Raw genomic sequence first — 12500 nt, forward strand, 5'->3', positions numbered from 1 at the left:
TTATGAAAACATCGTCTTTAACTCTAACAGGGGTGGAGAATGTTCATACATGTGAAAATCACATGTATCTAAAATCCAGCCACGTGTGTTCCAAGGCAGCAAAGCTTTCTTTATCTCTGACGTTGCGTGCTTAAAACATTAGCTTCTGGGCGCGTAAGTGGCGTCGCACACTAAGGCGCATGCCATCATCATCGCAACATCCCTGGTTCCATTCCGGCCATCGACATATCCTGCATGTCATCCTCTCTCTCTCACCCATCCTTCCTGTCAATCCTTCTACTGTCCTTATCCCAATAAAAAGCAGAAAAGCCCTAAAAAATAATATTAATACAAATTTAAAAAATATCCTCTGTTGTTGTCTCTCCTCAGATCTTGACGAGTGTGCTCTCCCCATGGGGGGCCACGTGTGTTCCTACCGCTGTTCTAACACTCCTGGGAGCTTCCACTGCATCTGCCCGCCGACAGGCTACACCATGGGCCCCAATGGACGCACCTGCCAGGGTCAGGACACTCACACACACACACGCACACGCACACACACACACACACACACACACACACACACCCCCTCCCTCCTTTCCACACATCCACCGCTACACTATTATTGTGTGTGTGTGTGTATCTATGTAGGTATGTGTGTGTGTGTGTATGTATGTATGACATGTGTGTCTGTGTGTCCGCGCGTGTGTGTATGAGCTTGTGTGTTAGACGTACTACAATTACAACGTCATGTCATGCGTCGAGTGAAACACTCCCATAACCTCCCATAACCTCCCATAACCTCCGCTCTTTGTGTGTCCAGATATCGACGAGTGTATAGCAGGGACTCACACCTGCTCTGGGACAGAGTCCTGCTTCAACCTGCAGGGGGCGTACCGCTGTCTGTCCTTCCAGTGTCCCGACGACTTCCGTCGCACAGATGGGTGAGGAGTCAGGATGACTGTCTTACTTTCTTTCTTTCTTTCTTTCTTTCTTTTCTCTCTCCTGGTCTTGTCCTAGATATACAGTATACTGATCTATACTAAAAAAAGGTATGCACTCACTGCAATGTAAGTCGCTTTGGATAAAAGCATTTATTATTATGGCATACATTATTATTATTATTATTATATTGGTCTGATTGGGCTGGATCCTGTCTGTGGCACGTCCCAGGCCACGTGGCTATGACTGATGTTCTCATGGCGCTAACAACACTTAGGTTTGGGGTTCGATTCCCGCTGGGACCATATATACTGAAAAATGTATGCGCTCACTGCAATATAAGTCGCTTTAGATAAAAACGTCAGCTAAATGGCTTATAATATATTGTTACTATATTATGGTTGGGAGCTGTGACTCTCTGGACTCTCTAGTCTCTAGTGGCGGACTCTAGTTGATGGTGAGAAAATGCCTGACCAGAATCGTCACATAGCCCCTGATTCTCGCCACATACTCATTTCTCCATTTGTGTGCCACTACCCTATATTTTGTACCCCCCTCCCTCCCTCCCTCCCTCCCTCCCTCCCTTCGTTTGCCCCCCTCCAGCCATTGCGAACGCGTCACTTGCGCGTACGCCCTGGATCCCCCCGCGTGTTTGTCTCTCCCTCTGAGAATCTCCTTCTACAACATCACCTTCCCCACCCACACCCCCGTGCCCGTCGACGTCTTCCGCATGGGCCCTTCCAACTCTGTCGCCGGGGACGTCATCCAGCTGGACATCGCGGCCGGAGACGAGGATGGCCACTTCCTGGCTCAGAGACAGGCCCACGGCGGCGGAGTGATATCGCTGCGCACCGCCGTTCCGGAACCCAGGGACTTCCTCCTTACGGTGGAGATGAGGCTGGTTCGCTACGGGAAGGTTCACCTCTACATGGCCAAGATCGCTGTGTTCGTCACCCGCGAGCAGCCTTCGCCATTCGCCAGGAGACTGCCGTTTGTGTGAAATGTTAGTGTTTCCTCACCGTTGGGAAATGGCTTGAGCTAGACTCACACATAGAGACTGTCTCTCTATAACTCTGGCTGGAGTTGACCATCATGTTGCAGATCTGAGCTATTCAGCTACACTACCTGTGTACCTCTATCTCCCTGTTTGGCTATAATGACACCATCTTTTTATTTATCTAATATATACAGTATACTGTATGGTGATGTGGTGAAAGTAATGTGGCCATGGGTGTTTTGGTATTGAATGGCCACTAGGTGGTGCTCTTTAGCAGTGTAAAGAGTACAACAGACCACTCATACTGTATGGGTGCATCATTTCAGTGAGTCAAGACTAATGTCATAGATATTGTTACATTGTTTCATTGAATCACATCATTGACCAATATTGACCTCAGTCAACTATACTAAATACTAGCCTACCTCATGACATCCATGGCAGCTTTGTTTTTAATTGTGTAAATGTCAGTTGTATTCCTTTGTGATTAAAATGAATTTGACAGACAAAAACGACTATTTGCTTTCTAATCACCAGTCACTAATGTGAATAATTGGCTATATCCATCCATATAACAATGACCTTTTTAGCGCAACGCCAGTTATGCCAGTCATACCACAGCACCGTACTGCCGCAATAATAAATTATGGTGATTTGTTATATTTCCTAAAGCCTAAAGCCCTGCCAAAATTACTTTTTACAGAGGATCAAGGATGCCCCTCTTTAACGGAAAAACTAAAATAAGCATGGCACTTATTTATGGGTACCTGGTCTCTGGCCAGTGGTGAGTTGCTCAATTAGCGGTGGGGTAAGGTTACAGCTTGCAAGATGGATTATGCTTTTAGTGTTGGTGTTGGGTGGTTATCAATGATGTGAAAACACAAGTAACTGTAAATCGGCCAGACAGACAGAGCCAGCAGGGAGACGACCAGTGATCGGCTTTTCCTTTACGGTCTGGAATGCATTTTTTTGCATATGGAATATGGAATGCATATGGCATATGGAATGCATTTTTTTGCAGGCCTATTTATTGAGAGATGTATTGAGACGTATTGGATATTTCCGATGGGATTCCCTTCTCTGGGCTTTTTACAGTCTTCACCTTGTCTCCCTGGTCTTCTTGTAGACTCACCTCAGATGACGTTTGGTCTCTCTGTACCACTCCTGCGTTCTAGATTTCCCCTCTGCGGCAAGGCACGGGCATTGGAAACCACACAATAATTTCCGTGGCTTTGGCCCTGAGACCTAAAGGCAAACTTGGACCCACCTGCTAGGGGCTAATTACAAACCCCTTTCCCTGAAGACTCTCTGACTTCTCTGAAGGGTCTCTGGTGGTGGAGAGAATCCCAGGCCGCCAGCCCAGCTCCATGCAGGGCTTCCCCCAGCATCCTAACCAGCCCGGCCCCAGAGGTGAGGGCCCTTCTGGGGCACACTTCCCTGCCGGGTCCACCCAGCAACAGCGCCAGAGCACTCTGGCCCAGCTCCAGATGCAGGTGGAGAAGCTTGCCCAGCAGCCCAACCGACAGCCCCCACCCAACCACTGGTCCTGGTACCAGAACGTGAGGCTTCCAGGCCCCGGGGGCCCCCAGCCCCCCAGCCCCCCACCAGGCCCCTCCAGGGGGGCTCTCCGTCTCAAGGTCACCCCAGCATCGTGCAGCAGCAGCAGCAGCAGCAGCAGCAGCAACAGCAACAGCAGCAGCAACAGAGCCGGAGATACGGGGCCCACCCACACCCCAACCCCAACACCAGGAGCCCCACGTCTATACTTCACAACGCAGGCTTCCCCCCTCAGGTGTGTGTGTGTGTGTGTGTGTGTGTGTCTGTGTGTGTGTGTCTGTGTGTCTGTCTGTGTGTATGTGTGTGGGTGTAAACATATATGTCTCTAAATTGTGTCTAACATTAACCGTTGAGAAGTTTGAAGCCTTTCTTTCATGGATATTTGTCTTGGTTGTTTAGTACCCCTCCTGCAGTAGTTTGCTGAAGCGTGAAAACCTCCACGAACTCTGGCTCTCAATTCCTCGTCTCTTTTTAGAAGTTGTTTTAGATACAGTATTGTTCTTATCAAAGAGAATGTACTATAATAACCAAACATTGTATTTCAGTTGTGATAAAATATAGTCACAGACCGCTATGACGGCACCAAATGTTATGTTGTCCGATTTTTGTTATTGTGTCTGCAGTACTTGTTATCGATGTTGAGGAGAATAGGTAAAAAATGTTTTAATGTTCTCTCATGTCTGTCTGTTTCTCTCCACCCCCCCCACCCCCCCAAATCCCATTCTAGTCACTGAGGGATCTCATACACAACTCTAGCTTCCCCCCCAAACCAATGGACCCCATGCTACAGGGTGCATCACGCTACTCCCACAATGCAACAATCTCTAACACAGGACCTGTCAGCACCCAAAGCTCTTTACACCAGGTGGGTGTGGTCAAATATGTACCTGTGGGTGTGGTCAGATATGCACCTGTGGGTGTGGACAAATATGTACCTGTGTACCAGCTGTGCTTGAGGATCAAACTGGGTCAAATACTTGAATTTAGTTTGGTCTATTTTATTAGTCCACTGTTCAAGGCAAACTAAATCAATGGCCGGTTTCACAGACAGGGCTTAAACCTAGTCCTACACTAAAAAGCATCTTCAATGGAGATTTTACATTAAAAGTGTGATTTAGTCAAGGACTAGGCTTAAGCCTAAACTTAAGTATTTGAAAGTGTTTGACAGTGTAATTGACTACTCTGCATTGCGTGATGATCAGCAAGACTTTGGTTGTGTGTGTGTGTTTCTCAGCGAAACATGATGGAGGGGTCCTACATGAAGAGGAGTGAGGCGGGTGGTTCTGCCCAGCCCACCGTCTCCATCTCCATCCCCAGGCCCAGCTTCTCCCAGGGCCTGCCCACCACCGCCCCAGACAGAACCGGTACGCCTCTCCCTACAGGATAGATAGATAGATAAATAGATATATAGGTAGATAAATAGACAGAGATGGAGATAAAGATAGATAGATAGATAGATAGATAGATGAATTTAAAAATAAATAAATAATAAACTTGGTTGACATTTCAAACATAACTGAATGACAATAAGTCCACAACCATCAAGCCAATAAGTAGTCTATGAATAACACCTCTTTCTCTCCCAAGCACAAGGAAGACAGAATTCACCCATGGCCAAACCCTCCTCTACAGAAACAAGTACAGGGTAGGTGAACACATTTACATTCACATTTACAAAAAGTTTTGTTTTTTTGTTTGTTGATTTTATCCCCTTTTTCACCCAATTTGGTAGCCAATTGAACCCAACCTAGCATCCAATTATCCCCTGCCTATTGCGAAGGATCCGCCGCACGACCCCGTGGCCGGCAGTCCCAGAGGAGGCCGCCAGGCAGACTAGCTGACTGGCTCCTCGAGCCCAGCACCGTTATTCCGGCACCCCGGGGGCGCTGTTGCGCGACGGATCCTTGTCCGGAAATACTCCTATACCGCCCTCGGGAGCGGCCGCCCAATATGCCGCTCCCCGTGTGTGCCCCAGCCATATCCGGATCTGGCGAGCTGGGATTCGATCCCAGTCCCCGGTGGGCAGCTTGCACTAGTGGCCAGTGCTTAGACCGCTACACCACCGCGGGGCACTACATTTACATTTCTGGAATTTAGCAGACGCCTTTATCCAAAGCGACTTACAACAAATACATGTGTCTAAATAAGTGAATCATCTATCCATCAGTCATCGTAAGAAAAGGTAATCTATGCTATGACCAGGGGCCATTTGCAGTTACAATGCTAGAAGAACAAATAATTAGTTTTTTTTAATAGAGAAACTCTACAGGGGGGTAGTGGGGATGAGGAGGTCTTTAGGAGGGACAAATAAGATGTAGCCTGAAGGGATCGGTCTTCAATCTACGGCGGATTGCAGCAAATTGCCAGTATAATGCCGGAATTATGTATATATATTTTTTGTTTTGTTTAGGTTAGGGGCAAGTTACATGCCCACAGCAAGGGGTAGAAGCATTTTGCAGACACAAACATTTAGAAAAAGGAAATTCCGGCAGAAAGGCAGGGTCTTGGCAGCTGGCAGTCACAGACTACCAATGCATCATAACTAATGATTCAGCATTGTTATTTAGTGACTTAGTTGATTTAGTTATTTTGTTTCCCCATTTTCAAGTAGGAAAAGTTACATATTGCACCTTTAACTATTCAGTTGTGAACACCTGAAATCTACAATGTTTTACCCCGGGACTGAACCCCCGTTTTACACAGCAGGACTTGCGCTGTGCATGCCGGTGCGTGCCAAGGCCAATTGCTTTTCCACAGTCACTCCCGGCCTTGGAGCAAGACAAGACTAAGCTTGACAAGACTAAGCTTGAAGCGCCGGGCATTGAGTCTGAGCTGGCTGCTGCTACCAAAGCCTTGGCACACACTGGGCATGGCTATTGAAAGGCAGCTAACGTGTGTCACAATGTGTCTCACTGCCCCCACCCCCCCTCTCCCCTCTGTAATCTCTCCCGTGGTTGTCCTCCTGAAGGACTGTCTCCTGGAAGCGGGTGGAGCATCCGGCAGGTGGAGCATCAGGGTCCTCAGCCAAGCGGAGACGGAGGTCGTCCCCCGGGCCCATCATCGTCATCAAGGACGAGCCGGAGGATGACGACGATGTGCACTTTCTCAGGGTCAGTTTGGCCGTTGTGACCTGACGTCCCGGTGTTCTGTATGTGACAAAGAGTCTGTATGTATACGAATGTCTCGTGTGTCTTTTGCCATCCCAGATACAGTCCTACGTTGGGGCCAGCCTTCCAGACAGCAGTACAGGGGTGCAGTCCCAGCCCCCCCCTCGAGAGTCTCCCCCCGCCCCAGGGCCCCTTCCCCACCTAGTCCCCGTCCCCGTCCCTGTCCCTGACCCGGCCCCAGAGCAGCAGCAGCAGAAGCAGCAGGCAGAGCACCCCCAGATCGAGGTCCAGGTGGAGGCCCAGCCGCCCCAGTTCCAACCCAAGATTCAGGTGCAGGTCGAAGTGCAGCCCGTGGTGCAGATCCAGGTCCAGCTCCAGCCAGAGAAGACCCCGGGGCCTGACGAGGACCCTAACGAGGACTGGTGCGCTGTGTGTCAGAACGGAGGAGAGCTGCTCTGCTGTGACAAGTGTCCCAAAGTCTTCCATCTTAACTGTCACATCCCCACCCTGAAAGAGTCTCCCAGGTAATGGGAAAACACACACACACACACACACACACACACACACACACACAAAGTAGCCACGCTAGCATAGCGTTTTAGCAAGCTAATGCTAACTCCTCATGTGTTCCCAGTGGAGCGTGGTTCTGCTCCTTCTGCCGTGACCTGAGCTCTGAGGTGGCGTACGACAGCAAAGGGGTGTCTCAGCCTGTGAAGGAGGAACCGGGCTCCGAAGGCTTCCCATCGATTGATAGACTGGTATGCTCACTTCATTCCCCTCCTTTTTATGAGAATGATCCATCATTTTACAGTTTGTCTCTTATTTTATACACACAATATACTTTTTTTCCCACAATTTATACGTGAAACTTGAAACTTGAAACAAGAAATGGAACTATGCACACAAGTCTGAGATCTCATGTGTCAACAACAAGACTCCAGACTACTAAACTTCTCAGTTGTTTTCCTACAACCTGCAGAAATGTGAGAGAAGTTTATTACGCCTCTACTGCAACGAGCTCAGCACAGACTTCCAGGAGGCGTCTTCACGATCGGTAAGACTTGACCTGCTCATCAACACTGCCCCTCGTTGATGTTTGCTTGGTAAACCCTAACCCTAACTGTGAACTCAATGTCCTCCTCTTGTCGCTGTACGTACAGGGGACGCGTGACTACAAGGAGCTGATCGAGACCCCCATGGACCTGTCGATGGTGAAGAGCAAGCTGGAGAGCACGGAGAGGCGCCGCTACGCCAGCGCGGAGGAGTTTGTGTCGGACATCAGGCTGATATTCAAGAACTGTGCCAAGTTTTATAAGGTATGGCGACACAAAACAACACACATGCTATGAGACTGTTAAACCAAGACATCAACATATACAGTTGGGTTACTGTAGAGGAAGGAAAGGGGAAAGTTTATACCCACACAACAACAATGTTGTGTTTTGAGCTTGAACAAAAATGTATTTATAATATAATATGCCATTTAGATTATGCTTTTCTCCAAATGCAGCGAGTGCATACATTTTCCAGAATATATGTGTGGTGGCCTGGGAAAACCCGTCGGATGTCGCTGGCGTTCGTTCGTGGCAAAGAGCAAAAATAGACGGAAATCGCGATTTTGGCGATTTTGATATTATGTGGTATTCTAGTACTTTGAACTCCATACTACATTATGGTGAATAAACATTTTAAGAAAACAAAAGAGAAAGTACTTATTTTTATGTTTTTGTGGTGGGTAGTTTGTCTGCATCACAAGCAGACAAACGAGACCAGCCGATCTGCATAGGCTCCTCCCCCGACCCGGAGGAGAAAGGGGTCGGGGGCAGCATGGGGGCAGCATTTCTCATCTTTCACTTTTTTTGACATGATACATTAAAATGCTCATAACTTTTTAAAATAAAGGGCTATCTCAGTCAACCAGTTATGAATAGCTGAGAACTTCTAATTTATGGAAATATTAAAAAATGAAAATGTCAAAATGCCACCATGTGAAGGGTTTTCCCAGGCCACCACACATATAGTCCCAGTGGGAATGATTAAATCGTTATTGATCGGACGGGCGTCTTAATCCCTCTACTTTCTATTCCCTGTGGCAGGCGGACACAGAGGTGGGAGGAGCAGGTCTTTACCTGGAGGAGTACTTTGAGGAACAGCTGAGGATCCTTTTCCCAGGCAGGATATTTCCCGGAGGCAAGGAAGAGGGGATGATACCCCCTGTGGAAGACGAGAATGAAGAAGGGTTGCAGCCGATGGAAGGGGATATGCCCCCTGTGGAGGACGACTTACTGTTAACCCCGGTCGAGGAAGGAATGCCGCCCGCTATTGAGGAAGATACACCCGCTATTGAGGAAGGGACTGCACCTGTGGAGGAGGAGATGGAAGAGGGAATACCTCCGGTGGAAGAAGAGATGGAAGAGGAGAAAGCTCCTGAGGAAGAAGCGATAGAAGAGGAGAAAGCTCCTGAGGAAGAAGAGATGGAAGAGGAGAAAGCTCCTGTGGAAGAGGAGAAAGAAGAGGAGAAGGCTCCCGTGGAAGAAGAGAGAGAAGAGGAGAAGGCTCCCGTGGAAGAAGAGAGAGAAGAGGAGAAGGCTCCCGTGGAAGAAGAGAGAGAAGAGGAGAAGGCTCCCGTGGAAGAAGAGAGAGAAGAGGAGAAGGCTCCCGTGGAAGAAGAGAGAGAAGAGGAGAAGGCTCCCGTGGAAGAAGAGAGAGAAGAGGAGACACCTGTGGAAAAAGAGAGGGATGAGGGGAAACCTCCAGTGGATGGAGGGATGGAGGACGAAGGAATACCACCCTTAGAAGAGAGTTTTGAAGAAGAAACGTCTCCTGTGGAAGATGATCTGCCTCCCGATGTTCTTGCTGAAGCTCTAGATCCTTCGAGTCCTCCTCCACCCGACCCCCCCAGCGAGGAGCCCCCCCAACCCCCCCCAGACAGCTCAGACGACCCCCCTCCTGAAACGAAGGGGACTTCTAGCCCCGAAGTCTCAACCAAAGAAGATGAGGGGAAGGAGGAAGAGGAGGCAGCCAACGTCGAAGAAGGATGAATCCGTTTCTTCCACTTTTTTTCTATACAGGAAATGTCCTCGGAAAAACAGGGAACGCTGTTTTCTGCATTAGACACTTTTATATCATTTGCAATAATGAAAACAGCTAGCTGTGTTACATGGTCGTGTACATAGTTGAACGATGCAGTGTACAAACCTTTTTTGTTGTTGTTTTTTTCCCTGGAGGGAAGTAGCAACTGTGCTGATGACTTTCTACAGTAACTCTTAAAGCACAAAAGTGATGCCCATTACGAATATGTTGTCCTCCAATATCCACTTATCTTCATGTTGTCGGCCTCTGTATAGATTAAGTGTATTTACAGTATTTATAATAGGTGCTGCAATAGTATTCAATACCAACTTTTAAATAGATGAACTGAATAGAATCCGAAAGAAATGCATGAAAAGCAAACATATTGTCTTCATATTCGATCGAGCTTCTGGATTTAGGTTTTACCGTGTTATATTATCTTAAGACTTTTTTTACTGTTAGTTATTTTTTTGTGATGCTGTGCTATTTAGTCGAATACTACTCTAGTACAGTACAATTGTAAAAGAAAGTACTCTCAAGAATGTATTCATTGCATAGGGGTCCAAAAGGTTTCAATTATTCCCAAGCATTGAAAGATGGTGTTCTCTGGTGGTGCTGCTTGCTTTCTGGCATGTAAAAAAGAATTGTCGCTCCCACGTGTCCTTGTTGTCATGTTTCATTTGTTGTTTCGTGTCGAACCTTGGTACCGTAAGTACCTTTTGGAGGCTTACGGTAATCCACCGACTTCCCATCGTCTGTTAATTAGTTTAAGACGGCCTTATTGTTTAAAAAAAAAAATAGCATCACTTTCAACCTTGTCCATGTCAATACTGCAGTCCTGCCTTATCAGGGCAAAGATAACACCAAGACATGCTGAGAATCCAAATTTGAACTCTCTCTCACACACACACACACACACACACACACACACACACACACACACACACACACACACACACACACACACAGCACACTAAGCACATTACTCATGAGAGTAATGATATAATGAATGAGTGTATTTCACATGCATTGTCTGTACTGTGATTAGGCTCCTCATTCCACAGACAGACAGAAAAGTCGTATTGGTCAATGCAAACACTTCTGTATCTCCGTTAGGCACAATCCAGAGATAAAGAGGAGTGCGTCAAATTACGCACAGTGGCTTTGGCGATCTAGTGAACGCAGTTCCCTCTATCTCCCCCTCTCGCTGTGTTTTACATGACTGGGAAAAATGACATCGTTAACCTCAGTGTTGGCCCTATGCACGCCCCCAAAACTCAAGGCGAGATTATTCGAGCTGTCTTGCTACACAACCGCAATCAATGAACTTCCCACAGCTACCGTCCTCACTGTCTCCGCTCGTCACTCTTTTGACGGTATACACTCGGGAGGACCCGTTTAGGACGCACTGTATATGCTATAATAAATTATTTAAATCGGGAATAAACAGAGTGGAAAGGCGCTTTCAAGGAATCCAATGGCGCCGTGGATATTGATATTGTTTTCTTTATATGGAGTTCTGAATGGGGAAGGTAGGAAATGGAACGAATGGGTTATTGCCCTATTGTTACTGATTCATTTGAATCGAGTGGGAATTATGGGTATACGGTGAGCAAATATATAGGTGATTAGTATTGGGACTGTTGGATTAAAATTTACATATCTACAAAATATTTTCTGTTTGATTATTTTGTGTAACACATGACCTATGTGGGTTATTTTAAGGAATCTAAAATGTATTACTTTCATGCATCATGTGAAATGTGCCTATAGCTTGACTCATTCAGCCACTTTGTCCACTTGTGAGAGTATAACAGGTCTACTTTCCAATCCCACCTTCACAAGTATTACCTCTGTCTCACTCTTTTGTCCAAACCCATCTCATCCTATATCAATGGGTTCAGAGCCTGAGCAGCCCACACTGATGGCCTGCTGTACGGATGGGAGGGACTGGGCGCTCGGAGGACAAGAATGTACAGCCCTCCCCCTCATTTCATCTTCCCACATCTGCAGGTGAGGGAAGGAACACCTGGTTTTAGAGACAGCATGATGGGTCTTCAGGAGGTGACGGTTCACAAGGGGCCCCTGCCTTTGTAGCTAGAGCAACACAGCCCAGAAATGAGGACATGCTGTACTTCAAACAGTTTGATCTTGCCATAATGATTATATACGACAAGTGGAGGTGACGTTTTGACATATATTCCAACGTCAATAGTGAATAAAGGCTGCGTTTACAATGGTGAAGAAAGAGGTGGTATGTCTATGGAGAGGTGATGGTGTCATTAAATACAGGAAATACCCCCTAGGCGTTTTAAAGCCCCAGTTCCGCCTCAACTACTCTCCCACCCACCCCCCTTACAACCAAACCCTGCTGGGGTAGATTGCCACGTATGTACAGGAGCAAAGTCTCCGCCTGGAGCCTTCTGCACTTCAGATCCCCGGGGTGCCTGTAAAACAGCTCTCTCTGGGGGTGAAAATGGCAACTGAACTATTAGTGATGGAGACATGAGGAACATGTGGGTTGACGTTTTGTCACTGTAGTGTACGTGTACCGGGGGAGGCTGGTAGAGGTTAAAATCAGAGGACGGGCTCAATGTCAGTGTGGCAAAGTAGAAAGTAGCCGAGAAGATCAGCGGTTGTGTGCTATCCTCCATCCATGACGCCTACAGCGACCGGTGTGTCAGTAAGGCCCTCAGGAGTATCAAGGACCCCAGCCATCCAAATCGGAAATTGTTCGAACTACTGCCGTCGGGGGAATGGTACCATAGCCGATGTCGAACAGTTATTCCCCATAAGCAATCAGGCTCCTAGGGAAACGCACTGGCATAAGGCAAAGGACTGTCCCC

General features: G+C 47.4%; 2 protein-coding genes and 1 pseudogene across 3 annotated transcripts in view; all 3 read left to right on the forward strand.

The window, feature by feature from the left end:
* LOC308164198 (fibulin-1-like) overlaps positions 1 to 1921 on the forward strand; it is a gene marked incomplete at both ends in the record, with an annotated part of 28684 nt that extends 26763 nt beyond the window's left edge. The window contains 3 exons of the mRNA XM_080538341.1: positions 370 to 501; positions 803 to 923; positions 1525 to 1921. Coding sequence (XP_080394467.1) covers positions 370 to 501; positions 803 to 923; positions 1525 to 1921 — 650 coding nt within the window. The remainder of the gene's footprint in view (positions 1 to 369; positions 502 to 802; positions 924 to 1524) is intronic.
* A 756-nt stretch (positions 1922 to 2677) lies between these two features.
* Positions 2678 to 11751, forward strand: LOC308164199 (annotated as a pseudogene). The gene is made up of 13 exons: positions 2678 to 2702; positions 3242 to 3710; positions 4203 to 4340; positions 4710 to 4839; positions 5063 to 5120; positions 6444 to 6585; positions 6688 to 6765; positions 6949 to 7106; positions 7217 to 7340; positions 7562 to 7636; positions 7743 to 7898; positions 8679 to 9110; positions 11668 to 11751. The product of its transcript is annotated as an uncharacterized misc_RNA (transcript).
* A 62-nt stretch (positions 11752 to 11813) lies between these two features.
* LOC308164200 (fibulin-1-like) overlaps positions 11814 to 12500 on the forward strand; it is a gene marked incomplete at both ends in the record, with an annotated part of 9477 nt that continues 8790 nt past the window's right edge. The window contains one exon of the mRNA XM_080538342.1: positions 11814 to 11836. Within this exon, the coding sequence (XP_080394468.1) occupies positions 11814 to 11836 (23 nt within the window). The remainder of the gene's footprint in view (positions 11837 to 12500) is intronic.

Source organism: Nansenia antarctica (genome assembly GCF_963989245.1).
Source record: "Nansenia antarctica genome assembly, chromosome: 8".
In the NCBI taxonomy this organism is placed as follows: domain Eukaryota; kingdom Metazoa; phylum Chordata; class Actinopteri; order Argentiniformes; family Microstomatidae; genus Nansenia; species Nansenia antarctica.